The 25,424-nt window shown below is 36.6% G+C and overlaps 3 protein-coding genes across 6 annotated transcripts; 1 reads left to right on the forward strand and 2 right to left on the reverse strand.

Annotated features, from left to right (window-relative positions):
- Positions 1-433: 433 nt before the first annotated feature.
- On the reverse strand, positions 434-6,193 carry LOC147552013 (Protein kinase superfamily protein). 3 transcript variants are annotated; one of them, XM_086666615.1, is made up of 5 exons: positions 5,137-6,193; positions 4,762-4,870; positions 3,763-4,671; positions 1,029-1,484; positions 434-884 (listed from the first exon to the last, which is right to left on the reverse strand). In XM_086666615.1, the coding sequence occupies exons 3-5, from the start codon at positions 4,501-4,503 to the stop codon at positions 612-614; spliced, it is 1,470 nt and encodes a 489-aa protein (XP_086522741.1). In that variant the 5' UTR covers positions 4,504-4,671; positions 4,762-4,870; positions 5,137-6,193; the 3' UTR covers positions 434-611. The 3 variants fall into 3 exon arrangements, with proteins under 3 accessions (XP_086522741.1, XP_086522742.1, XP_086522740.1); XM_086666616.1 differs by having other exon boundaries at positions 5,017-5,171; XM_086666614.1 differs by having other exon boundaries at positions 3,763-4,870; positions 5,017-5,182.
- A 4,556-nt stretch (positions 6,194-10,749) lies between these two features.
- LOC147552014 (beta-glucuronosyltransferase GlcAT14A-like) lies at positions 10,750-14,330 on the forward strand. Of its 2 annotated transcripts, none has more exons than XM_086669977.1 (5): positions 10,750-10,975; positions 11,566-12,310; positions 12,399-12,474; positions 12,575-12,690; positions 13,622-14,330. In XM_086669977.1, the coding sequence occupies exons 2-5, from the start codon at positions 11,737-11,739 to the stop codon at positions 14,119-14,121; spliced, it is 1,266 nt and encodes a 421-aa protein (XP_086526103.1). In that variant the 5' UTR covers positions 10,750-10,975; positions 11,566-11,736; the 3' UTR covers positions 14,122-14,330. The 2 variants fall into 2 exon arrangements, with proteins under 2 accessions (XP_086526103.1, XP_086526104.1); XM_086669978.1 differs by having other exon boundaries at positions 10,836-11,059.
- Positions 14,331-14,816: 486 nt separating this feature from the next.
- On the reverse strand, positions 14,817-16,208 carry LOC147552015 (uncharacterized). The gene is made up of 3 exons (XM_086669979.1): positions 15,872-16,208; positions 15,537-15,765; positions 14,817-15,437 (listed from the first exon to the last, which is right to left on the reverse strand). The coding sequence occupies exons 1-3, from the start codon at positions 16,124-16,126 to the stop codon at positions 15,013-15,015; spliced, it is 909 nt and encodes a 302-aa protein (XP_086526105.1). The 5' UTR covers positions 16,127-16,208; the 3' UTR covers positions 14,817-15,012.
- Between the last annotated feature and the right edge of the window lie 9,216 nt (positions 16,209-25,424).

Consider the following 25,424-nt stretch of genomic DNA (forward strand, 5'->3'; position numbering starts at 1 on the left):
CAGCCCTAGCTACAACTAGCGAGGCGTATTAGACGATTATAGGGTTCCCTTGGACAAGAGCACCACAGACCAGACCGGCCAAAAAAGGAGGGCCATCCCTCCGTCAAGATCCAACGATTGAAGATGTTATACATCCAAAGGGTACCACTTTATGTAAATTAGGTTAAACACCCTTCCCTAGTGAACCCAGAAGGTTGATTTGCATCATCCTATAACACGTCAACACGATTCGTTGTACTATGATGTGGTCTTGGGAGGGTGTGTTGTAAATCACTCCCACATTGAGACAGAGTGTGGTGCTCCTCTTAAGAGGTTAAGCACCCTTCCCTAACTAGGCCTTTTAAAACCGTGAGGCCTAGAAGTACCGAAGCGAACAATATCACTAGCAACCCATAACGTTGTCATCATCATCCTATAACAATATGGGAGTATCTTTTGGTAGATCAGCTTGAATTATGTAGAAAAAGTACTTGACAAATTCAAAATATATCTGACCTGTTCAATCCTATTTACATTAATCTAAGAGAAATCCAACAAAAGTTTCACAAAAACCAACATATTCGTGGGTAACAATATATATAACAAAAGCCAGGATATATTTGAAACAAGAATCAAGAAAATCTAGGTTTAGGCGAAGCAGAAGTTACGTGATTGGCATGACTAAACTTATGAATCCAATGAAGTAATCCTTTCTTGTGATCTTCCAAACACGAGGCTTGAACTAGATTCAGTGTTCCGTCGTGAGCAAGAGAGGATTGGAATTGCTCCAACACATGTACAATCTGCGAGAATTCGGGTCTCTTTTCAGGATGTAAAGCCCAACAATGCTCGATCAAAGCCCGTAGAGCAGGTGGGCAACCAACTGGAATAACAGGTCTCAAGTTCTGCAAATTTAAGAATTCATGTTAGAAATTTCGTGGAAACTTTAGTTTAGTTCTGGTTTTCATGGTCCATCAAATACAAACACCGAGATAGGACAAGTTACTTCATATATTTATATAAGGGTCCGAATGGGCATTGAGAGGTACCTTGTTTACAACAGCAAAAGCTGCCTGGATGGGTGTCTTATCTTCAAAAGGGACTGTTCCAGTTACCATCTCCCACAAAACAAGTCCAAAGCTGTACACGTCAACCTTTCTTCCGTGGGACTTTCGTTTGATCATTTCCGGTGCCATCCATCGATAAGTTCCCGGGTCGTCAGCCAAGGCATCACAATATGACTCCTTACAAGCTATTCCGAAGTCGACAATCTTCACACGATCACTTTCATCGAATATAAGATTTTCTGGTTTAAGATCTCGATGAACTACACCTTGTGAGTGTATATATTCCATTCCATGGGCAATATCAATAGCAATTCCTAACATTTTTTCTAGAGGAAGGGATTTGTGATCAAGTTTGTGCAGGAATGCCCTCAAGGATCCGCCAGAAAGATATTCCGTAATGACACAAAAGACTGGGGGATTTCTACATGCAGCTACCAACTACAACAATAAATCAACACATATATAATCAGACAAGTTACGTAATATAAGATATCCATTCATTTTTACCCCCTTTTATATATTCAAAATATGACCATTCAGAAAATCAAGTATAATAAATGAATCGACTTCAATGATGAAGTTCATGAGAGAATAACCATTAGATCTAGAATCTTTACCATTGGCCAATGAGAATAACCGATAAGATGCATAATTTAGTCAAGCACTAAAATCAAACCCCCTCCTTTCGTCAAATAAAAATGCTTGCCGAAAAACATGGTAGGAGTGAGTAAACCAGTCTCTCGAATTTTAAAAGCTTATTAAAATAATCACAATAACTACGTGCAATTCTCCACCTTGCTTGAAGGTGTCTCGAAACTGGGCTATGGGAGCCAGCTATGTTAAGATTATATATATATATATATATATATATATAATAGTTAGGGGTTGTTTAGTAATTTGCCCTTTAAGGGTCTTGTAGTCTTATATCTTTACTATATATTAGTTATCTTGTAAACCTAGTTTAACTAATGAATAAGCCTCCATTAGAGTGTTTCTCTCTTCTTCTTCTCTTTAAATATGGTAAGTTCTACATGGTATCAGAACCTTTAAGATCTTAAAGGAAGGAAAGCTTCATCACCATTAGAGACTTTTAGAGAGGAGGTGTTTTTTTTTCTTTGGTTAGGGTAAAAGAAGGTGGTTGGGTGGTATATTTTGGGTTGTTTTGATTTTTTGGGGGTCTTCTTCACGGTTTTGGATTTGTTGGGTGGTTTGATATTTAAACAGTTTTGATATTTGGGCTGTTTTGGATTTGTTGGGTGGTAAAAGGTGGTTTTTAGAGGGATTTATTGGCGGTTTTGACGAGTAGGCTGTTTTCATTTAGGCGGTTTTATTGTTTGGAGAAGAAGGGTGCGTTTGGAGTTTGTTTTGCTAGGTGGAAAATTATCTTCTTCAAGGGACCGTTTGGCTGCCGTAGAATAATTATTTTCTTTAAAGGACCTTAGCAACTAGTGTAGCTTTGTACCGCTCAATAGACAGTTCCTTGAAGAAAATATTTTTCCTGCACGCAGCCAAACGGTCCCTTGAAGGAAATAATTTTCCAGCTAGCAAAACAAACTCCAAACGCACCCTTCTTCTCCAACAGCAAAAGCACCCAAACCAATACTGCCAACTCGTCCAAATCAAAACCGGCCAATAGTAAAACCACCCTTTTCCAAAAAACCCAACTCGTCCAAACCAAAACCGGTCAACAACAAAACCACCAACAGTAAAACCACCCTTTTTCACTTTCCAAAACCAGAAAAAAGAAAAAACCGCCTCCTCTCTAATACTCTCTCATAGTGATGAAGTTTTCCTTCCTTTAAGATCTTAAAGGCTCTGATACCATGTAGAACAATACCATATTCAAAGAGAAGAAGAAGAGAGAAACACTCTTAATGGAGGCTTACCCATTAGTTAAACTAGGTTTACAAGATAACAAATATATAGTAAAGATAAAAGACCCTTAAAGGGAAAATTACTAAACAACCCCTAACTATTATATATATTATTCTAACACCCTCCCTCAAACTCACGGTGCGGTGTTGAAAAGCATCGAGAGTTTGCTAGCTAAGAAACGAAAGCGTGGAACCCAGTGTGACTTGGTGAACAAGTCAGCAATCTGCATAGCGGATGAGACAAATGACAAATTGATGGTGCCTTGAGTGAAATGATGTCGAGTAAAGTGACAATCAATCTCAATAGTTTAAGGGAGGGTGTTAGAATAATATATATATATATATATATATATATATATATATATAATAGTGGGGTTGTTTAGTAATTTACCCTTTAAGAGCCTTTTAGTCTTTTATCTTTACTATATATTTGTTATCTTGTATACCTAGTTCAACCAATGAATATGCCTCCATTAGAGTGTTTCTCTCTTCTCCTTCTCTATGAATATTGTTATTGATTTCTACATGGAAACTTGAGAAATATTGTGGCATTTTGGGTGGGCTCGTGGAGCACTGGCGAAAAACAAAACAGTGCACCAAGTAGGCTTAGGTTTGGGTGGCAAAAGAAGGGATATTATCAAAAACTGCACGGGCTCAGTCGTTATAATGCCTTTGTTTTAAATAATTCAATGACGACCGATGAGTGAGTGAACATTTAAAGCCAACTAGTAAGGAAGAAGATGTGACGAAAAGGAAAGGGTAGTTAATACTAATGAAATTCAAGAACAAGACGATCTGATGTTTGATCAAGCAAAAATGATTAGATGAAATGATGGGCATACCTTTATTATGTTTTCATGGTGAAGATGAGATAGAAGACTAACTTCACGATTGAACTGCTTTTCTAAACGAGCAGCCATTATCCCATTTTCATCGTCATCAGGCTGTCTAATAATTTTTACTGCAACAGGTTCATCCTTATACACACCATGATAAAGCCGACTGTTTGCCCCACAAGCAAACCTAAGCCCAAGAAACAATTTGGATAGATCGACCGACAATTCATCATCCATTTCTACTGCCATCACCTTTCCTCCTCCGTTGTCAAAATACTTTGTCCAAGCAGAATCCTTTCGACTTTTTGATTTCCCAGGACTTCTCATAAAAGAAAATTTATGAGAATTCGTACTTGACGAGGTTAATGGATCAGATTCGAGTGACTCATTTGAATTTTCACGAGAGAATTTACCTTTACTTCTCTTCTCAGGTTCCTTCGATCGTGGTAATGGAGTTGAGAACCTCTTTTGATCGGATCGGGCTTCCTTAAACGCATCGGACAGGGAAATTTCAGGGTGAGGCGATACGGATCTACGCATATTAATGCTAGGAGTTCGATGAATTTGACTGTTATAAGGACTTGGTTTAGGAAAATCAATACTTGATCCAGGCCTAGATTTTAATCCTGATGCAAGACTTGTATGTCGAGTCAAAGAAAGCGAGTTCAATCTAGATGAATCTAATGGATGACAAACAGTATGAGAGAACTTAACCCTCCTTATCCAAGAGTTAGCCTCTTCATCCATTGCTCTAATTGAGTTTCTCAAACTAGGCCTAGAACACTTTAATATGCAAAGTTCCCTTTCTGATTATCCAGCTAAGATCTAAATAACTTTTATCAGAGAATTCCAGTATCACAATTGAACTCCATATCCAGAATTCTTCCAAACCCATCAGCAAATAACCCTCTTGAACTCAAATCACATTTCAGAACCAAAATTTCTTTCAACCCCACAGATAGAACCCAACAAATTGTAACTTTTTTTTTCTATGATAACCAAAACAAAATTCTATTGAAACCCCAAAATCAATAATTCAGATACCATTTCTCAAATCCCTATATATGGGAGAACTACAAACCCTAAAAAGTCAACTACCCATCTTTGTGAAGACCTGTAATAAGATAAACAAAATCAATATAATAAACTGAAGAGAACCCAAAAATTGAAACAACTCAATAATTGAATCATTTTAAAAGAAACAAAGAAAATAACCCATAATCTAAACAGTAAAAGATAAACACATAAGAAGAAGCATACCAAGAACTTAAAAACACATAAGAAGAATCATAATACATAGAAATCCTGATCTAATTAAAAAAGAAGGGATTGATTTTTGAAGATAAACCCATCATGTAAAAGGTGATGTAAAATAAATACCTCAATTAATGATGGATTTTGTGGAGTGTTGTTGCAATTCTTCTCCAAGTTCATTCCATTTTTCTCTTGTCTTGAAGTGTGGGGAAGGTGGTATTTGAGTGGGACCCAAAGCCGAAAGTCAGAAAGAACGGACACAAATTGTAAAAGGAAAGTTGGAAGGGAATTGTGTGAGAGAATTGAACTGTTGCTGTCTTCAAGATGCTCTATGAGATATGCTATAGGCGCCCAGATAATTGCTCTCCGCGCCTGGGTCTATACTCTATAGGCGCCTCGTATGACTTCGAAAAAAAATTCCATCGTCGTCCCCAATAAGGCAATAAGGCAAGCGCCCCTGACCCCTTGGCTTAACTGTCACAACTTCTCAGCCCTCTAATCCAGCCAGTTTTTCTTTCGGCTAAGCTTAGGCTCAGGTCCAAAGGGAAGCTCAGTCGACTATAAGAGTAGAGTCGATGGGCCTATTTTGGGTCCGTTTGCATATGACCATTGAGATCCCCAACAGTTATATGATGGAACATATATGGTCGTTGGATCTGTTCCAAAGGCCAAATCTTGATAATTTGGACACATCCAACCGTTCAAAATATTCATAGGGAACCAACCCATACATAACCCACAACACTCATTTTCTTTCAATCTCTTACATATTTTTCTTATTATCTCCCATATATAATTCATATGTAATCATATTTAATTAATTGGTACATTTATGATTAAACTCTTAGAGATATACTCGGTATCATCACTAGGTCTCATGCGTCCACAAGTGTTCAACAAGATATGCCATCAATCAGAAATGAATTTCCTGACTTCCAATTCGACCAAGACGCTTAAGCACTTCGTGTGGTAAAATTTGCTCACGATATATTGTGCCTCTTTGACAACCCTCAACATTTGTTGTAACATTTGGTCCATCACCTTCGATAATCATGGTGTGCATTATAATAGATGGCTCCATATGATCACTCATTATCTTTACATCCCACCAACATGTCGGACACCGAATAATTCCCCAACGAACTTGCAGTACTCCTAAAGCTTGCTCAACATCTTTTCTAATAGATTCTTGTTTTTTGGCAAAGTATGATGTTTTCAGGTCATATGGGTTAGAAAGAGTTTTGACTAAAGTTCCCCATCGAATGTATATCCCGTCAGCAAGTTAATAACTCATATCATATTGTTTGCCATCAATTACATAATTAACGAGGGGGCTCTCATCCATTAGTAATTTATTAAAATTCGGTGAACGTTCAAGAACATTATTGTCATTAAAGGATCCAGACATCCCGAAAAATACATGTCATATAAGAAGAAGACAAGATGAAGTTGGATGAATATGTAGAGAAAGATAGTTGTTTTTATAGATAAAAAAAAAAAGTTAATTTAATAGAAGTGTTGAGTGGAATAATGTAGTTAAAATTTAGCTTGATAGATGTATTTAAATTTTAATTTGGTAAATGTAAAAAGTGGTTGGGTAGATGCAATAAAATTTTGAATTAAAAAATACTGAAAAAAATCACACACGTGTTTCGCACACTCAAAAAATACCACACATTTGTTCGTACATACATGATTTTTAGGCCTAAACACCTTAATTGTTGGAGTTGATTTGAGGCAGAGCTCTTTCATTTAAATATAAAAAAAAAAAAAAAGTGGATGTTGAGCTTAAGTTCCTCCATGGTTGGACTTGCTCTTAGAGCAAATCCAATTTGAAGGGGGTTGGACTCCACATGTGGGACCCTATGAATTTTTAGGAGCACTTGAACTTTTCAATTTCAATGTGGGCACCCAAATGAGGGGCTTATAACACAAATTTAATGTGTTATGTACATGTGTAGGATTTTGATTTCAATTTTTAACTATGAAATAATTGGCTTTAAATTAAAATTTTAAGTTTCAAATTTTCAAAATATGAAAGAGAATTTAAAATTTAAATTTGACTCAATTTTCAAAAAAAATGGGTAGTTTGAATTTCAAAATTGTACACTTAGTGTTCATCTATAAATACAACCAATCATCTATTGAGTTTCCTACATCTTCTCTCTATATTAGGTTTTCTTCTTCTTTTGTTCAATAGATGATGATTTCGAGTTAATAAATATGATTATTGGAGAGGAGAATGACGCTAGCAAATAAGATGCTACTTTATTAGCAATGTATGAGACAAAGGTGAGAGATCAACAATCACGGCCCCGTTGTGTTGGTTCTATTTCAGGTCATTGAATAGTAGACCATAACAGAGTAAGTGGTCATAAACAACTTATGTGTGCCTATTTTGACGAGCCTATGGCATACTGGCAATCCTGTTTTTCTATTATCCGATGACCGGCACGTTTTATTGGATTAAAAAACACTAGGTAATATCATAAATACATGTATTATATCGCATAATATGATAATCGAAAATGAAGGATGTGATGTTGTTATCGATTTTGATGAAAGTACTCCAACAATATCAGTGTTTCGTGGGGGAGTTATTGCGGGAGAAATATTTGTTCGTCTTGGCCGAATTAGAAGCACAAAAGTTTAAATACAATTGTAGACACATCTTATAGAACACTTGTGGAAAACTAAAACTCGCAACGAATAAGGGATCGTTAATTTACTTGTTTTCCTATATATTTAGTCGTATTTAGTTGAGTTAAAAATATATTTGGATTTTCAATTAAAAAATTCAAGGAGTATTGGTGAAGAAGAAGACCTTATATTGGTAACTCACTTCTTAGGTGTAAACCATGAGGTGACCATAATGAGTAGTTCAAGGAGTATCCAGTTGAAATGGTGGAGAGAACATTTGAGTGGTTCGAAAGAGAAGACAATGACATAAGGAAGATTTGTTGTGCACGAAGATACCTACTATATCTCTTAGGATCCACACTTTTTATTGATAAAAGTGGTTCCAAGGTTCCAGTTATATTAGTAGAGTACTTGAGAAACCTCGATGAGATTCTCAAATTCTCTTAGGGGTCTGTAGTGCTTGCCTTTTTATATCAGCAGTTTGGGTCGGCTCCCGACGAATGGGGCCTAGTTGGCGGATTACCTAACACTTTTGGAGGTAATGCTTGATCTAGTTACCGACTCTGAGAATTGATTAAAAACACCACTTTTCAGGTATAATACGTCTTCATTGTCAAATATGTCTCTAATCAATTTCTAACCAACCTGGGTCTCAACTGTTACATGTGCCGACCATTGTAATGCGAGTGGATGAAGTATAGTTTTTCTTTGGAGGTTAATAGAAAAGAAATGACAATTGTCAACATACCCAATGTAAATCGTTTCATAAGTTGGGGACAAGGTACGTGACGGTGAAACTGGTTGAACCTGTTTGAGTCAAGTTAACCAATATGCAGTTGTAATGAGTAGACACGACATAATTAGTACACGCGTGATGATAGAACCAGTCTCTCTGAACAGTTAAATTAAAGTTGTTAGCTGCCGCTAATGTAAACCTGTGGTCAGCTTGAAACATTTGTTCCTGTAATACTCTGTGACTATGAAGACCTTCAAAGACGCTCTTTCTAATCTCTTTTCAACCTATATCAAAAGGAAAGCCAAGTCTTTGAGTTACGACATGGAATCCACAATGACCACCCGACATGTGTAATAAAATTTATGAATGAACACATAGTAACCGGCATTTGACACAAATAGATGAAGGAGATGTCCTTCGATCAAAATGAAAATGCACTCAATTTGTCGGACATGACAAATGATGAAGATCATCAAGTCCGTCGTTTTAGGGATCGCAATGTTTAGCCAGAAACTAACTACGATCTACGGATCACTCAGATGATTCGCGGCTAACGACGGTGACTAGATCCTTCAACGGGTTACACTAAAAAGTGTTGACTCGATGGGAAGATCTGACTAGAGGGACTAGGATGGAAGGGTAAGGATTGGATCCACCTAAAAATATCTTAAAAGTTTGGATAGCGACCGGAGAAAGATAGCAAAAGATGGAACTAACTTCCGGGCCAAAAGATGGTCGGGCACATAGCATAGGTCATGCTAAGGCTGGTCTTACAAAGGCCCGAGCCAAAGCATGGTGGCCCACGAGGCTTGCCTGGCATACCAGAATTAAAAAAAGAAGGAATTCTTCTTCTTTTTATTGATAAAATAGAAGGAATTCTTCTTAGATTGAGATTCTGACCTTATGTTTTGTGATTCTTTTTAAAAGAATATATCATCTAAAAACCGTTTAAAAAGAAAGGTCAAGATCTACTTAGAAAATTTCAACGACATAAATTTATCGATGGAAGTTATGACATGACAAAATACGTGTGTGATTTACTAAAAATATGATATAACAAGATGAAGTCTGATCAAATTCTCATAGTGTGATTAACAAATTATGTCGAGTCTGATCAAAAGATACATAAAATCATACACTCCACGAAATAATTTAAAGGAAATTGCTCGTAACAACCACAAAAAGATTGAATGAAACTCACAACATATCCTATATTTAGTTCTCGAATCATTGTTGCAAATTTGAATACGCCAAAACAAATATACACACAAACTTATTTTGAGATTGTTATAAGGGATGTGGTTGCCCATAAAATCATTGGTGATGCAACGGATTTGGGTGCCTTTAATGTACCTTTTTCTTATCCAACTTATATCTATAACAACCCACCATTTCTACAATACCACATTAATGTGGTGTCACCTTATGGTAGCTCCATATGAGAAGTGTCACCTTATGGTAGCTCCATATGACAAGTGTTTGTGGTTAAGTGACACCACATCATGCAAGTGACAACACATGAGGTTATGTGTCACCATTCTAGTCGAATGAGGTAGTAGAGCAAAAGTACCTTGTATTTACAACTAGGCGAATAGAGATTGGAGTGCCACGGTCCATGGAAAAAAAAAATCAATGGACAAAATTTATAAATACATTAGGGTTATTTCTAGAAAGACCCCTTACTTTGTGACCAGTTTCTCACATAACTCCTACTTTATCAAAAATATTCAGATGGTCATTTTTTTGTTAACTCTCTCTCCTCCATCTCATCACCACTCTCTGCCACGTCATCTCTCTCGCCACTTCATCATCTTCTTCAATAAATTAGTCGACCCGTTAGAATTTCCGAGATTGGAAGGCCACGATCCATGAAAAGAAAATTCAATGGCCAAAGCCTATAAATAATAAGGGTTTTTTGGGCTTACCCCCTCGTCACTAATTAGTAATTGAGTTTACCCCCCTCAATAATAGGTAATTGAGGTTACCCCCTTGGATTTACTATTAGTGACAAAAACACAAAGGCTATATTTGGCGTACGTGATATAATTACTACTACCAATAACAACTATTCTTTAATATGATTCATATTAGGGATTCTACCTCATTTTATTATTTGATTTGGTCAAAAATATGATTAGTAAAGATTGATTTTGTTATTTATTATTTACTTTCTGATTTAATTATCACATACTAGACATATCCTTAGTAGTTTTGAAAAAAAATTAAATTCAAAGGGGTAAACTCAATTACCAATTACTGAATGAGGTAAACTCAATTACCAATTAATTTTGAGAGGGTAAGCTTAAAAAACCCAAATAATTATCACGATAAAAGATAGTACTTGGATAATAAAATGCGACCCCGGAGATTGTATCATAATCAAGTCAAAAGTAGTTACCGTCATGGGTCAACCGCTATTCCGAATAAAGAGTGGTCTGATTTCCCACTTTCTCTCTCTCCCTCTTTCTTTCCTTCATTCTATCTTTACTCTTTCATGCACAAAAAAAACCCTTACCTTTCTGATTTTTCTGTCTCTTCTCTTCTTCCCACGTACGGTTTCATTCTCTGCCTGTATTTACTGCTTAATCGGTACCCTCTTTATTTCTCTCTCCAAAACTCTCTTTCCCTCTCTCTCTCTAGTTTTTTAATGTTTTGATTCAATTTGCGTTGTGGGTAAGTTCTTGTTTCATCATCTGGTTGTGAATTACTATATCTTATTATGTTATAATTTTCTTTTAGGAGATTTCTTTGCTAATCTATCTCATGAATTGTGTGATCTAGTTTATGGGTTTTGAGTATTTTTGCTTGTATCTTTAGATTTCATCTTCTTTGGGTTGTTTTAGATTGAAATTTTAGGTATAGATTTTGTTTCTGATACAAATTTAGAATCTGTAGTTTATGTGTTTGATGAATTGACTCAAATAAAAAGTAAAAGATAAGTTTTTGAAGGGTTCACAAGCTCTCTTTCTTAGCTCAATCAGATTAGAAGTCTTTTAATATAGATATATACTTTGTTTATAGTGTCTTGTTCATAAATTCTTGTTCCCTAGGGTTTATTTAGATTCATTGTTATAATCTAGAACTTAAGACCTTATGTGTGTTGAGTGATTCCTATTTCAATACAGATGGAACTTTCCATGATATGGGTGTTAATTTTTTTTTCTTTGATCAATCTACAGGTTCAATACACCTCAATTTGAACTATTTTTCATCTATTAGTCTGAATTTCGGAGCTCGAGCTATTAATTTGTCTTCTGGTTTTGTATCCTAGTATACTTGATAAATGGGATTAGATTAAAAAGCTGATTGATTGTGACAAAATCGAGCACAACCCATGAAAAGATTCACCAATGGAAAATCTAAAAGTAGAGAAAAGGTGGGTCTTTTCGTTTGTTGTGAGCTCTATCCTGTGTGTTTTCCTCCTTGTTACTTCTCTCAACTTGGGTCTTGTTTCTTCCTTAGATAAAATCAATTCAATCTTCTCAATTTTCTCTAGAGGTGTGTCTTTGAACCAAACAGATCCTCTCTTTGTTGAATCAAAAGTTAAGACACCTCCTCTTCCCCCAGCACGACCCTCTATTCCTCGACTCGCTTATCTAGTTTCTGGCTCTAAAGGTGATTTAGAAAAGCTATGGAGAACTCTGAAAGTCCTTTACCATCCGTGGAACTATTACGTAGTTCATTTGGACTTGGAGTCATCAGTAGAAGAAAGATTAGAACTTGCGTCTCGTTTAGAAAAGGAGCCGATTTTTGTAAAGATTGGGAATGTTGACATGATCAAGAAACCAAATATGGTCACTTATAGAGGACCCACTATGGTTTCCAATACACTTCATGCCTGTGCCATTCTGCTCAAAAATCATAAAGAATGGGACTGGTTTATAAACCTCAGTGCATCGGATTACCCTCTTATGACTCAAGATGGTTTGTTTTTCTTCCACGGTATTTTGAATAAGAGAAATTTGCCTTTGTTTTGTACATTATGATGATCGATTCTATTCCCTATATGCAGATATTCTCTTCACATTTTCAAAACTGAATAGAACTCTCAATTTTATGGAGCACACCAGTAATTTAGGGTGGAAGGAGTGAGTTGTTCTTTCTTCTTTTTTTTTTTGTTATTATTTCTCGTTCAGTTAACTATGCCATTAAACATCGAACAATGCCTATAAATCTTTTGCTGAACAGAGGTCAAAGGGCGCAACCCGTGATTATTGATCCGGGACTTTATATGACAAGAAAAAAAGATATTTTTTGGGGTACAGAGAAACGAGGATTACCTACAGCATTTAAATTGTTTACAGGTTAGTCTTACCTTTCCCTCGTACTCTTTACTCCTACAATGATTAAACAGAGAGATTAAGTGCATAATTGATCAATGCATTGAGAAACTATCAGAAAAGTTGCTGCATGCAAAACTGCAGGAGAACCTTTACTAACAGCAGTGTATTGAACCCGGCGTGCTGCATGCAGTCCTTCTAGAAGAATGCAGATTTAAACAAATTATATATATATATATATATTGAGCGTAGTGATAAGTTTAGTTTATGACATTTTTTTAGTTTTCTACTGTCTGCGAAGGAATGAGTTTGGTCATGCACTTTCTGTATGATTTCTTGCTTGAATATCATCCGGTCCGTGCCTTGCTGACTTCCGGAGTGTACTTTAAACTTGAGCAATACAGTATGTTAAGTTGTTAACGAGGGGTTCTCTCAAGGAAAAGTAGCTACAAACATTCCACCAATTAGTTTTTTGCAAAATTAGATGATCCATGCTCGAGAAAATTATATTTTCAGCTATGCTTCTCGATGATTAGATCCACCACCCAGTAATTCCACTCTTTGATAAGTGAGAACCATCTTTTCTGTTTTAATCTTTTTGATGAAAGATGACCGAAAAAAGAAGGCCAGACTGATCCAACAAGTTTATACATACCCGTGTTTAGTGCTCAATGAGATTACGTTGATCCACCTTTCACATGGATCAAGAAAACTGCCATATGATTATTTTCCATTCAATTTCTGTTGAAAGATTTTTGAGACAATTTTTAGTGGTCGGTGCTCGGAAGTAAGGTGAAGAACATTTAAGTCCCGAAATAGGAGTTGTGCTCTGCCAATTATGATCGCACTCACGTAGTACAAAAAAATCATATTTCAACTTGAGCTAGTAGATGATAATTGTGTTGTCAATTTACTTTCCATTGCTGCTGATGTGTGATCGGAATAATTGCTGCAGGATCGGCATGGATGGTTCTATCACGATCATTTGTTGAATACATAATATGGGGTTGGGATAATCTACCGAGAACTCTCCTAATGTACTATGCCAACTTCCTATCCTCCCCTGAAGGCTATTTCCATACAGTCATTTGCAACGTGCCAGAGTTTGCTGAAACTACTGTCAACCACGACCTCCATTACATTTCTTGGGACAATCCTCCGAAGCAACACCCACATGTTCTCAATATTAACGACACGTCAAAAATGACACATAGTGGTGCTCCATTTGCGAGAAAATTTAAAAGGGATGATCCTGTCTTGGATAAGATAGACAAAGATCTCCTTCGCCGGAGTAAAGATAGCTTCACTCCTGGCGGTTGGTGCTCTGGTAATCCTTCGTGTTCAGAGGTTGGAAACCCTACTCGTCTCAGACCAGGTTCAGGATCACTTAGGCTTTCGACTCTCATGTCTAGGATAGTCTCTTCTCCACGATTTAGTGAAAACCAATGTAAATAGATTAGGTGAAGGTAGTTATTTCCTTTTTTCAGCTTAATGATATAGATATTGTTCATGGTGGCATATCTTTCGTCGGTTCTTCTCAATGTCATCTGCTGAGATTTTTTATTTTTTCTTCTCTATGTATATGGGAGTTGCACATTCGACTATTATGCAAGATAAATGGATATTTATCAGCATCTTCTGAAAAATGAAGATATTCCTCGCTACATTGCCGTTATCATTACTTCTTTTTCTTTTCTTTTGTTTTTTTCTTCATCTTTTTTGCCTTTTCCTGTTTCGGATTAGAACTTACATAATTTAGGATAAACTATTATCATTAGTTGTCTGGCGAGTTGTCCGAGTCCCCCGTAGTTTGAGCTTTCAAGATATGAATGTTGATATCTTAGCTGAATTCTACCAGGAAAACATTTTCTGCTTTTTCTTCATTTCATTTACAAGTTCGAACTTGGTCAATAATTCAGAACATTTTCTCAGGATTTTGCAGATCCTTGGGTAATGACTAAAGCTATATTTTTCTTATGTTATAGACAATAGACTTATAGTACCCCTAAACTCTTATTCGATTAACACTATCATCGTCGCGCCATCTATGGGTGGGTAACTTGACTTGAGTTCTCTCCATTGTGGAGACCAAGTTTAGAATGTTATTGTTTGAAAAAAAGGAAACGAAATCAATCGACTCTCAATCGAACTTTCTTAAACTTCATCTTCCTTAAAGCTATTTCTATCTTCTCATACATATATAATTAGTTCGTTATATACATTGTTTATTCTCTCTGAACTTTACAACTTGCCCGAACTAATTTACAATCATAAATAAAAGCAGATCAAACTAAACAAAAGCTGCAAAAACAGGATAAAATAGCAAAAAGAATTACGTTTTCTACGTCAAACCACTTCGACTGCACTAAAACGCTGCAGAGAAGGTAAAGTCTCTAACAAATCAAAGGTGAGCAACGAAGACTTCGGTTTCCTTTCTCGGTTCGAAAATTTTTCTGTAAGAATCGGTGCAGAAATCATTCTTTCACAACTACCAAACCATTTTGCTTGCATATACTTGTGTTTCCTCCATGGACCCATATGCATTTTGTTCTCCTTCATACATTTTTTAGCGGCGGAACATAAGATCTTTATAAGCGTTCGCAATCTTTCAGCCTTTCCAACGAACACCTCGGGAAGTCTATTTATTAACTTGTTATATTCTTCGTTCCCTCTCGCCATTACGAACTCTGCTCGAAAATTTAACTCAATTATCACCCTTATTTCCCCCTTTTTCGAACTTGAATCTACTACATCAATATATGTATGTTCACCTATTGAAAAAAAAAATGGTAAAAAAAAAGAATTAGATTTTAAATCAAAATACCCAAATCTTGAATAAACTTACTGATCTAACTTATATATATTTTTACCTGATGGGATTTCAAGAGATTTTCTCCATTTTGACCTACAAATAGCACTGTTAAAACCAGCATTTCGAAGATGATCACAAATTGCTTTCATTACACAAATTCGACATCCACCGTTAACTAGTCTTGATGAGCAAACACATATTCCTCCTGTTGATTGATATTCCTTCATACCCTCTTTTGTTGCTTGTCTAATTTTCGATTCAATCGAAGTAGTCCTTATTAAAGTTGCCTGTCAAAATTAAAATTAACTCAATTTAATCACCCATTTCATTCAAAATCTCCTTGGAACAGAATTTACCATAAATTTTAGGTAAAAGAGAGGGGAGAAAGCTTACTTGGAGAAGCTGATTTTGATCTTCCCAAAATGCTTTATTCTCAGCAACATTCTCTGGGTTGTTCTCATCACTATCATCATCCTTATCATTGTCTCTTATATCGTTACGATAAATTTCGGGTGACGGATCTTCTTCTTCGAAATACCCGAACCCCATATCATCGAAACTACCCGAATCATCGGAAAATTTGATATCATTTTGAAAACCCATCAGAATCCGGTGACTTACTGTTGTTCTTCCCCTTGATCCGGCCATGAAAACTATCCTCTCCACACCAGAAAAAAAAGAAAGAAAAAGAAAATGGTATTTTTCTTCTGTAAAAGAAACTCTCTGCTTTGAATTTTTTTACAAATTTGACTGCCTCCCTTTATAGGGTTAGATTTTGTGTGGGACCTACTCCTAATAATTGCTATAAAACGATTAGCCGCGAACATGAATATGGGACCCACATATGTCTATGTGGAGGTAGTTAATTGGGTAAAGATAAAGACAGACAGCAAAGATCATCCACGTTGGTTTGATGTCAATAACAAGAGTGTTCCAGATTTATCTGGATATTACTCGAATATCCTAATTATGAGCATGTCTTTCTTTTCTTTTTTTTTTGTTAAGGATGCATGTCTTTCTTTTATACACAACTTTTTACTTTTTAATAGTTCGATCATGAGTTATGGTGATTTACATATAGTCTATAAATTCCACACATTTGATTTTACCGTCTTAAATCCCTAAATCTTTGGCAGTTAAAAAATGGAACTTTATTATACTCTCTTCGTCTCGTATTAAGAGTCTAACTTTTCTTTTTTTTTTTTTTTGGAATCTGATAACTTCATTGATTAGGCAAAGCCAAGATGGATTACAATAAGAAGTTAAAAGAAAAAACAAAGCACAAAGAAAATAATCCCATGCCTACTACATATGAAGAAGACAATAGTTTCTGTGTATCATCAGTGGTTTCCCAACTTTCATGAGTACATGACCCATTTCCACCACTTCCTCCATTGGTTCATGTAGTTAAGTAACTAACTTTGAGTGGGTCAAAGCTTGTAACCGTTTCCCCACCACAAACTGGATTGATCGGAGAACCTCCATTGGCCGGGGGATCTGACTCCCATTGTCAAGTCAGCATCTTCCTCCATGCAACCCGAAGCTTGAGTCTCACCCCGATCTTAATTTTTATTTTCCACAACTTCAATACTTTGATCTTCAAGAGATCCCATAGAAGAAGCAAAATCTCCCTATCTTCTCAAACCTAAGTTTAACATGATGAGTTTGAATTTGAGTAAGTCCACATCTCCTGAGATTTCTCTTTAAATGAAGAGAGAAGTGAGTTGTTGAAGAAGCACCAATGAATTGTCCATGATGAAACACTTGAACCGGAAGAAATTCGAAAACAACAAAAAAGATCCTATAGATCAACTAAACAGGCCCTAAAAGACCAACAAAACAAATAACAATTTATTATAAACGAAAAGTAAAGGGATCCGGCGAAGGGAGAACCCTTCGCCGGAGAAGCAACGACGATCAAAGAGTTTTACAGAAAACGGTTATGGGGAATTAGAGAGAGAGAGAGAGAGGAGGAGAAAAAGAATTGTGGACTGTTGAGAACCTTTTTAATTAACTTTTCTTTTAGATATGTATGATATTAAGAGTCTCATTTTTATTTTTATCGTATAAAATCTATTTCCCACAATGCCCTTACCTTGAGTCAACTATAATTTGTTAGAGTTTATTTTTGCAATAAAAATATTTTAGGTGTCGTTCGGCAACCAAAATTATAAGTACATTTGCTTGCAGTAGAAATTCTTTTGCTTCGAAAAAGTAAAAAATTATCATAATCATGTTTGACAAAAATGGTACTTTCAAATAAAAAAATCAAAAAAGTTAGTATGGCAATATAATTTTTTTTTCTCATAAAGATACTTGATTTCAATTAAATTTATTTATGATTTTCATGATTACTCTTTTGGAAGAGGTGGTGGTGAGTGGTAGTGGTGGTGGAGCCTTTGAGATATGGTGATGGAAGCGATGGTAGAGGTACGGTGGTAGGGGCGCTGGTGGATGTATGATGGTGGTGGTCATGGAGGTATAGGATGGTGGTGGTGGAGTATGTGGATGGTGGTGGTGGAGTATGTGGATGGTGGTGGTGGAGATACGACGGTGTTGGAAGTATGAGATAGTGGTGGCGGGGATGTACAATGGTGGTGGTGGATGTACAATGGTAGTGGTGGTGGAGGTACGATGGTGGTGGTGGTGGTTGAAATCCAAATGGTGGTGGTGGTGGTTGAGATACAATGGGGGTGGTGGTTGAGGTGTGGTGGTTGAGGTGTGATGGTGGAGGTGGAGGTACGGTGGTGGTGAAAGTATGGTGGTGCTGGAGGTACGGTAGCGGTGGAGGTGTGGTTTTGGTGGTGGATGTTTGAGGTGTGGTGGTGGTACAACGGTGGTGGAAGTTTAGTTGTGGTGGTGGAGTGGAAATAAATAAAGATTTTTGGTGAAGTAGAATTCGTGCATATGTTGAAGAAAAATTACTTAACTTTAATGTCAAAAGCTAAAAATATGAACTTCAAAAGAAAGTCAAAATTTAACTTAAGTGAAGTTAGAAACTTTCACATTACCAAACTAACTTTTTTACTTTTCTAATTAAATAAGCAAAAAAGTAACTTATTTTAGTGTTGCCACACGATACCTAAATGTTTAGTGAGGTAGAAAATTAGACTTTTTTCTACAATAAATAAGGGTACAAATGGAAGAACAAAATATATGAAAAAAAATTGGATTTCCAAAGTGGGACTCTTAATATGAGAAGGGAGTAGATGTTAGAAAAAATCCCAAAAAAATATCATCTAACTAGTAATCCACATTTCTGCAAACGCTTTGGAACGAAGAGAAAATGCTAAATGTATAATTAAAAGTATGGAAATAATGTCTAGATCTTACGTGGTCTCTAGAAGATTAATTACATTTGCCACCATATTATTCATTTCAAAAGTATCCTCATCTCTCTCTTGTTTCTTTCATTAAACATTTTTCTCTAAGAACTTCTCGCTCTAAACTTCTCTCACTAAACATTAGTGTCCTAATTATCTATGATTCTATTCCACAAGTAACTTATCCTTCTTCTTGTTTCTTTATAGGTGTTTCTTTCTCTTTTTTGTATTCTTGTCTGATATGATTCTCCGCTCATTCTCTGTTTTTGAATTATCTTAAGAGCATGGATAAAGATAATTTGGTGTAAATATTGTCTTAATTGTTTTATTTGTTAAACTAGGTATAAATTCCATGAACAAGAATTTGAGGGTTAGAAAGAGATTTCGGTACTTAATTGAGAGATCTCAAGGATTTATTGTGAGTTTTTGTAAATGAGAGATTTTAGGGAAGAAAAAGGTTAGCCCATATGAGAAATTGTTATAAGTTAGTTAAAAAAATTTGAATTTTCAATAACGAGGATAAGTATCAAATAAATTTCTTCTTAGAAAGAAAGATTTGTTAAATATTTCACTTCTAGATTGAGAAAAGAAGAAGTCATTGTGATTCTAAGTTACGATTTTATAAGAAGAAGCGAAGGAAAAGATGAGAGAAGTTATAGATGAGTTTCCATAAATCAAAAGAAAATATTTAGGAAAGATTTCTTTCTTGATGAAATATTTAGGGAAGGTTTAGAGATCATAAAATGCAGTAGAGGGTACTTCCGGAAGAGAGAATGTAGTATTAGATGTCATTTAAATACCAAACCCCCGTATAAGATCTGGACACTTTTTTCAGACTTTTAATTGTCCATCTAGAATTTCTCCGGAATGAAATTGTGTTGAATTTATATTAAGAAATGGTTGCCAATACGTGGACAAACGGAAATTTTAAGTGGACAAACACCTTTTGGGTGTAAATATAATCTATTAGTTTTTGGGGACAATTTTATCCTTTTTTTCTCTCTCTAAAAGTCTTACCTTCACGGCCATCACCAGGGAGATCTAAACTTTTCATCCTTTACACCAACAACGGTTCCATTAGTATCATATTATCAATCATGTTTACTAGAACTGTCAATTTCTTGTTTTTTAATTTATGAGATACATTACCATGATTGGTTTGTGGGTTCTTTTAGGGTTTGGATATTTGGATTTGGGTGAAGACCCTGGATTTGATCTATCCATAAGAATTCAATTATCCTTTTCAACTAATAATTAATCATATAGATAAATCTTTGATCGTGTTCACTGATTAACAATGGATTTGATCTTCCTAGATATTGAACTAATCACAAATACATATTCTATTTCTAGAGAGAGAGATTTTTAGAGAGAGAAAGGGTGAAACCACACACTGTAGCCCCTCTCTAGATCTCGATTTTTTTTCGAGATATGAATCGTGGTAAGAAAATCTAGGTTTGAAGTTTGGAAGAGCTTGACAGAAAGTTCGAAGGAAGAAGAAAGAGAGTGTCGATGGAGAAAATTAATGAGATTCAGAAAAAAAACAGATTGTCCCCTTATCAAAACTAATCGTTTGTATTTACACCCAATTATGTTGTCCACATAAAAAAATGGGTTATTTCCCTAATGGCCCCCAACTTTGTGACCAGCTTCCCGCCTGGCCCCTTACTTTACGAAAAATACCCATATGGCCCCCTTCCGTTATAACACCGTTACTCTCTCTCTTCCATTTCTTTTCTCTCTCCTCCAACATGTTTTCTCTCTCCTCCAACATGTTTTCTCTCTCTTCCACCTCGTTAAAACCAGCCAACTCATAATCTTCTCCGGGAAGGTCGCCGGCCGACCAATTTTCCGGTCGGCGACCTTCAAACCTAAAAAAAAAAAAATTATTTCATCTCTCCTTTCTCCTCTCTCTCTCTCTCAAAAAAAAAAAAAAAAAAATTTCACCTCCTCTCTCTCTCTCTCTAAACTCCGGCAAAGGGGGTTACCCTTCGCCGGAGTTCGGGAGACCTTAAAGGTCTGTTCCGGTAGACTTTTAAGGTCTCCCGAACTCCGGCGAAGGGTAACCCCCTTCGCCGGAGTTTAGAGAGAGAGGAGGTGAAAAACAAATTTTTTTTTTTTTTGAGAGAGAGAGGGAGATAAAATAAAAAAAAAAAAATTTTTTAGGTTTGAAGGTCGCCGACCGGAAAATTGGTCGGCCGGCGACCTTCCCGGAGAAGATGATGAGTTGGCTGGTTTTAACGAGGTGGCAGAGAGAGAAAACATGTTGGAGGAGAGAGAAAATAAATGGAAGAGAGAGAGTAACGGTGTTATAACAGAAGGGGGTCATATGGGTATTTCTCGTAAAGTAGGGGGCCAGGCAGGAAGCTGGCAACAAAGTTGGGGGCCATTAGGAAAATAACTCTAAAAAAATTGATCGTCCATCTATTGCCCACCTAAGAAATTATGCGCACCCAATGGGTGAATCATTGTTGATTTTTTTTCTTTTTTGAAAGGAAACATTGTTTTTTTTTTGTCCAAGGGAAAAGAAACATTGTTGATTTGTAACAATGTTTTAACTAGTTGCCCACTTGCCCAACTAATGGCAAACTTATCTTCAATTGTAGAAATCTGTCACAGTCATTGACTTACCCCCACACAAATGACAATCAAGTTTGTTAATTTTAATGGAAAATCATGGTTTTTTGTTTTCACATTAGCTCTTTAATTATGCAACTGTTGCTCGTTATTCGTTAATATCATATTATAGAGTAGTAATTAATGAAAAGAAATAGATTGCTTTGACTCATATGTTCCTCTTTCATGGTTCAAGTTGAGAATTACTAGTCTTTCGTTATTTCCTTAACAAATAGTTTAAAAATCTTTTCCTTCTGTTTAGCCACCTTTGAAATGAAAGCCTCACGAATACAAGTTTAAATCAAAAAAATTCATCAATTTTAATTCTTTGAAATTCAGTAGTTTACCAATTTAATCAGAGCATAATATCATATGAATTCCCATAAAAAGAAAAAGAATATAAGAATATTATTTCATATGCTAATAAAACATGATATTATTGTGAAAAAAGTGACACAGTCAAAACCACGCATTTTCTCATCTAATTAAGCAATATTAATCTTTGTTCGAATAGTTGTTAGTGAATGATTAAGGATTCTAACTTTTTCCAATAAAAACTCATGTTGTTTGGTGAAGGCACAAATCATACTCTCTTTTTTCGCACTAGCCCTTTAAGTAGGCTACAAGTTGCTCGTTATTCGTTAATATCATATTATAGATTAGTAAATAATGAAAAAAAAGTAGACAAGGAGTATTGTGGTTTTAGAGTTAAACTATGGGTAATAGAAAGGTGGTAGAAGAAAGAGAATGTAAGGATTGCTTTGGACTTCTTCAACAAAAAGAAAAGGATTGCTTTGGACTCATCACTCATACGATCCCTCTGAAATGGTTCGAGTTTAGAATTACTAGTCTCCTTAGAAAATAATTTAATAATCTTTTTCCTTCTTTTTATCCACCTTTAATCTTTTCACTTGGTTGCTTTATTTTTGGTTGTTGCCTCACTCCACTATGTGTCAATTCAAATCGAAAGATATTGAACACTTAAGTACATGTCCCACTTCCAGCTTAGCAGTCAGAAGTCTTTGATAGCCATCTTGTGGGGGATTGTTGGGTTTATACAATGGTTGGGCCCATTTGGGTGATTCCATGGTTGGGCCCATTACCATCTAATAATTAATTGAGAAGTGAGCCTCACCCACTCACTACTAGTCAAGACTATTTGTCTTCTAGTTAGCACATGGGTGGGGTCCACCTCTAGATGTAAGATGGCATTCAAAACTCTCTTTCTCTAGACAATTAATATCCCACATCTCTCAACTAGTGAAACTAAATGTGCCTTATAATAAGTTGCTCGACAACTCATTGTAAAGCACATGGTGGAGTAGAGAAGGCTCCCACACGCGCGCGCACACATGTGAGGCATTTGGGCTTTTAACCAATTTGGTTTCTTTGGCTATTTGGGCTATTTGGACCACTTGGGTTATTTGGGCTATTTGGGCCACTTGGGTTATTTGGGCCATTTGGGCTTATGGGCCTTTGGGCCTTTGGGCCGTGGCCCGTGAGCCCGCGTGCTCGGGTGCTCGGGAGCTCGGGAGCTTAGGAGCTTATAGTGAAAAGACTTTTTCGCCACGAAGAGTAGTTTTACTCAAACTCGGATTTTGACTAAGTCGGCGGGATTAACCTAATCAGTATTTGAGTATATCTCTAACTGATTTCGTAGGGTTAATCAGTTTCCGAGTTTATCTCCCACTCCCTTAACTTCTCTACCACGTTTCCTAGGCGGTTAGGGTTTTCTCAGAGGCTACATATACCGGCCGAAATCAAGAGAGAAAACACACAACTCAATTTCGGCTATCTTCCTCTTTTTGACTGTTCAAGCTTTCGAGTTCTGTTATCTCTCTCTGTTAGTGCAGACAGAGGAAGTAAGCTGTGGTCAATCCTTGGGGAGTGATCGGAATCAAGTAATTAGCACCCCGGTTACTCCGAAATCACTTTCAAGGCAGTGGCCTCCATACCACGACACAGTGAATCCGTTGTTTTCTATCAGACAGTTCCATTGATCTACCCTATATTTCCAACAATTTGAAAGTGATTTTCTGATCAATGGCTGCTGTTAATCTCAAAACCCTACCTGATATGTCAAAGATGATCCCTCTTGATGGAACTAACTACAAGAGTTGGTCCCAGAAGCTGCTTATCTTCTTCGAACAACTCGAAGTTGATTATATTCTGTTCGAGGATTTATCCACTGTTTCTTCAATCGACATCGATATTACCCCTGTTAAGGATAGGTCTTCTACTTCGAATGGTGATGTTGTCAAACAACAGAAAGACAACAAAATCGTTCGAGGACATCTGCTGAATCATATGGACAACAAGTTATTCGACTTGTTTGTCAACTACAAATCTGCTAAGGATATCTGGGATACCCTTCAAAAGAAATACGGAGCTGACGATGCTGGAAGGAAGAAGTACATCGTGGGAAAGTGGTTACAGTTCCAAATCAACGATGACTCTTCCATCATGGAGCAGGTTCATGTCTATGAGAACCTGGTTGCTGAAATACTTGCTTAAGGCATGAAGATGTGTGAAATCCTTCAAGCCAATGTTCTGCTGGAAAAGTTTCCTCAATCCTGGAGTGACTACAGAAACCATCTGAAGCACAAGAAGAAGGACATGTCCCTTCAGGAGCTGATCAGTCACATGAGGACTGAAGAGGCAAATCGCCTCAAGGATAAGTTTGCTAACCTCTCTTTGAATTCCCCTTCTGCTAACTTGGTTGAATCTGTTCCCTCTGGAAACAAAGACAGGTCCAAAACTAATAAGAAGAAGAAGAAGTCTGGAAAGAGTAAGACTGGAGGAGTCAAGTCCAACTCGAAGATCCAGAAATCGAAAGGTCTCTGCTATGTCTGTGGAAAATCAGGACACAAAGCATACCAGTGCAACCAGAGGAAGGACCAACGCTCAAACGTTGCTGTACTGAATATCGCTGAACCTGAAGAGATCATTGCTGCAGTAGCCGAGACTTGTTTGGTGGAAAGCAAACATGAATGGGTGCTAGACACAGGAGCTTCCAGGCATATGTGTGCAAACAGAGAGATGTTTCAGACCTTCGAGGAGATGAACGATGGATCCAGCGTCTACATGGGCAACTCTGCAAAAGCTGGAATCGTGGGCAAAGGAAAGGTTCTTCTGAAACTCACCTCTGGAAACAATCTGTCTCTGAACGATGTTCTCTACGTGCCCACCCTAAGGAGCAATCTGATCTCGGGATCTCTTCTCAACAAAGGTGGTTTAAAATTAGTTTTTGAGTCTGATAAAATTGTAATTTCTAAGAATGGAGTCTTTGTTGGGAAGGGATATCTGAGTGGGGGCCTTTTTGTAGTGAACGTCGATTCAGAAATTAATAATACTTCTAGTTCTGCTTATATCGTTGAGTCTTCTAATTTATGGCATGGTAGACTAGGACACGTTAATTACGCTTCTATTAAGAAACTTAAAGAGAATGGAATCATCAGTGCAGACGATCTTGATGATCACACTAGATGTCCCATATGTGTAGAAGCTAAACATGCGAAACTGTCCTTTAGGAATGTCATAATTAGAACGACAGAACTTTTAGAACTAGTACACTCAGACTTAGCTGATTTCAGAAACCTAGCTAGCAGAGGAGGTAAGAGATACTACATTACCTTCATAGATGACTACTCAAGGTACACGAAAGTTTACCTCTTGAGGTCTAAGGATGAAGCTGAAGAAGCTTTTCTTAATTATAAGGCTGAAGTAGAAAACCAACTAGACAGAAAAATAAAGAGGTTTAGGTCTGACAGGGGAGGAGAGTATAACTCTAACACCCTTAAATCCTTCTGTGAAAAACATGGAATCATCCATGAATTTAGTGCTCCTTATACGCCACAACAGAATGGTGTTGCGGAGAGGAAAAACAGGACACTCAAAAACATGATGAATGCCATGCTTCTAAGCTCAGGATTACCCGATGAACTGTGGGGGGAGGCGATCTTATCTGCCTGCCACATACTCAACAGAGTACCCCACAAAGGGCTAGA

The sequence above is a fragment of the Eschscholzia californica genome, unplaced genomic scaffold (assembly GCF_041429995.1).
Source record: "Eschscholzia californica isolate CP2 unplaced genomic scaffold, dmEscCali1.0.p SCAF_3, whole genome shotgun sequence".
NCBI classification, from domain to species: Eukaryota; Viridiplantae; Streptophyta; class Magnoliopsida; order Ranunculales; family Papaveraceae; genus Eschscholzia; species Eschscholzia californica.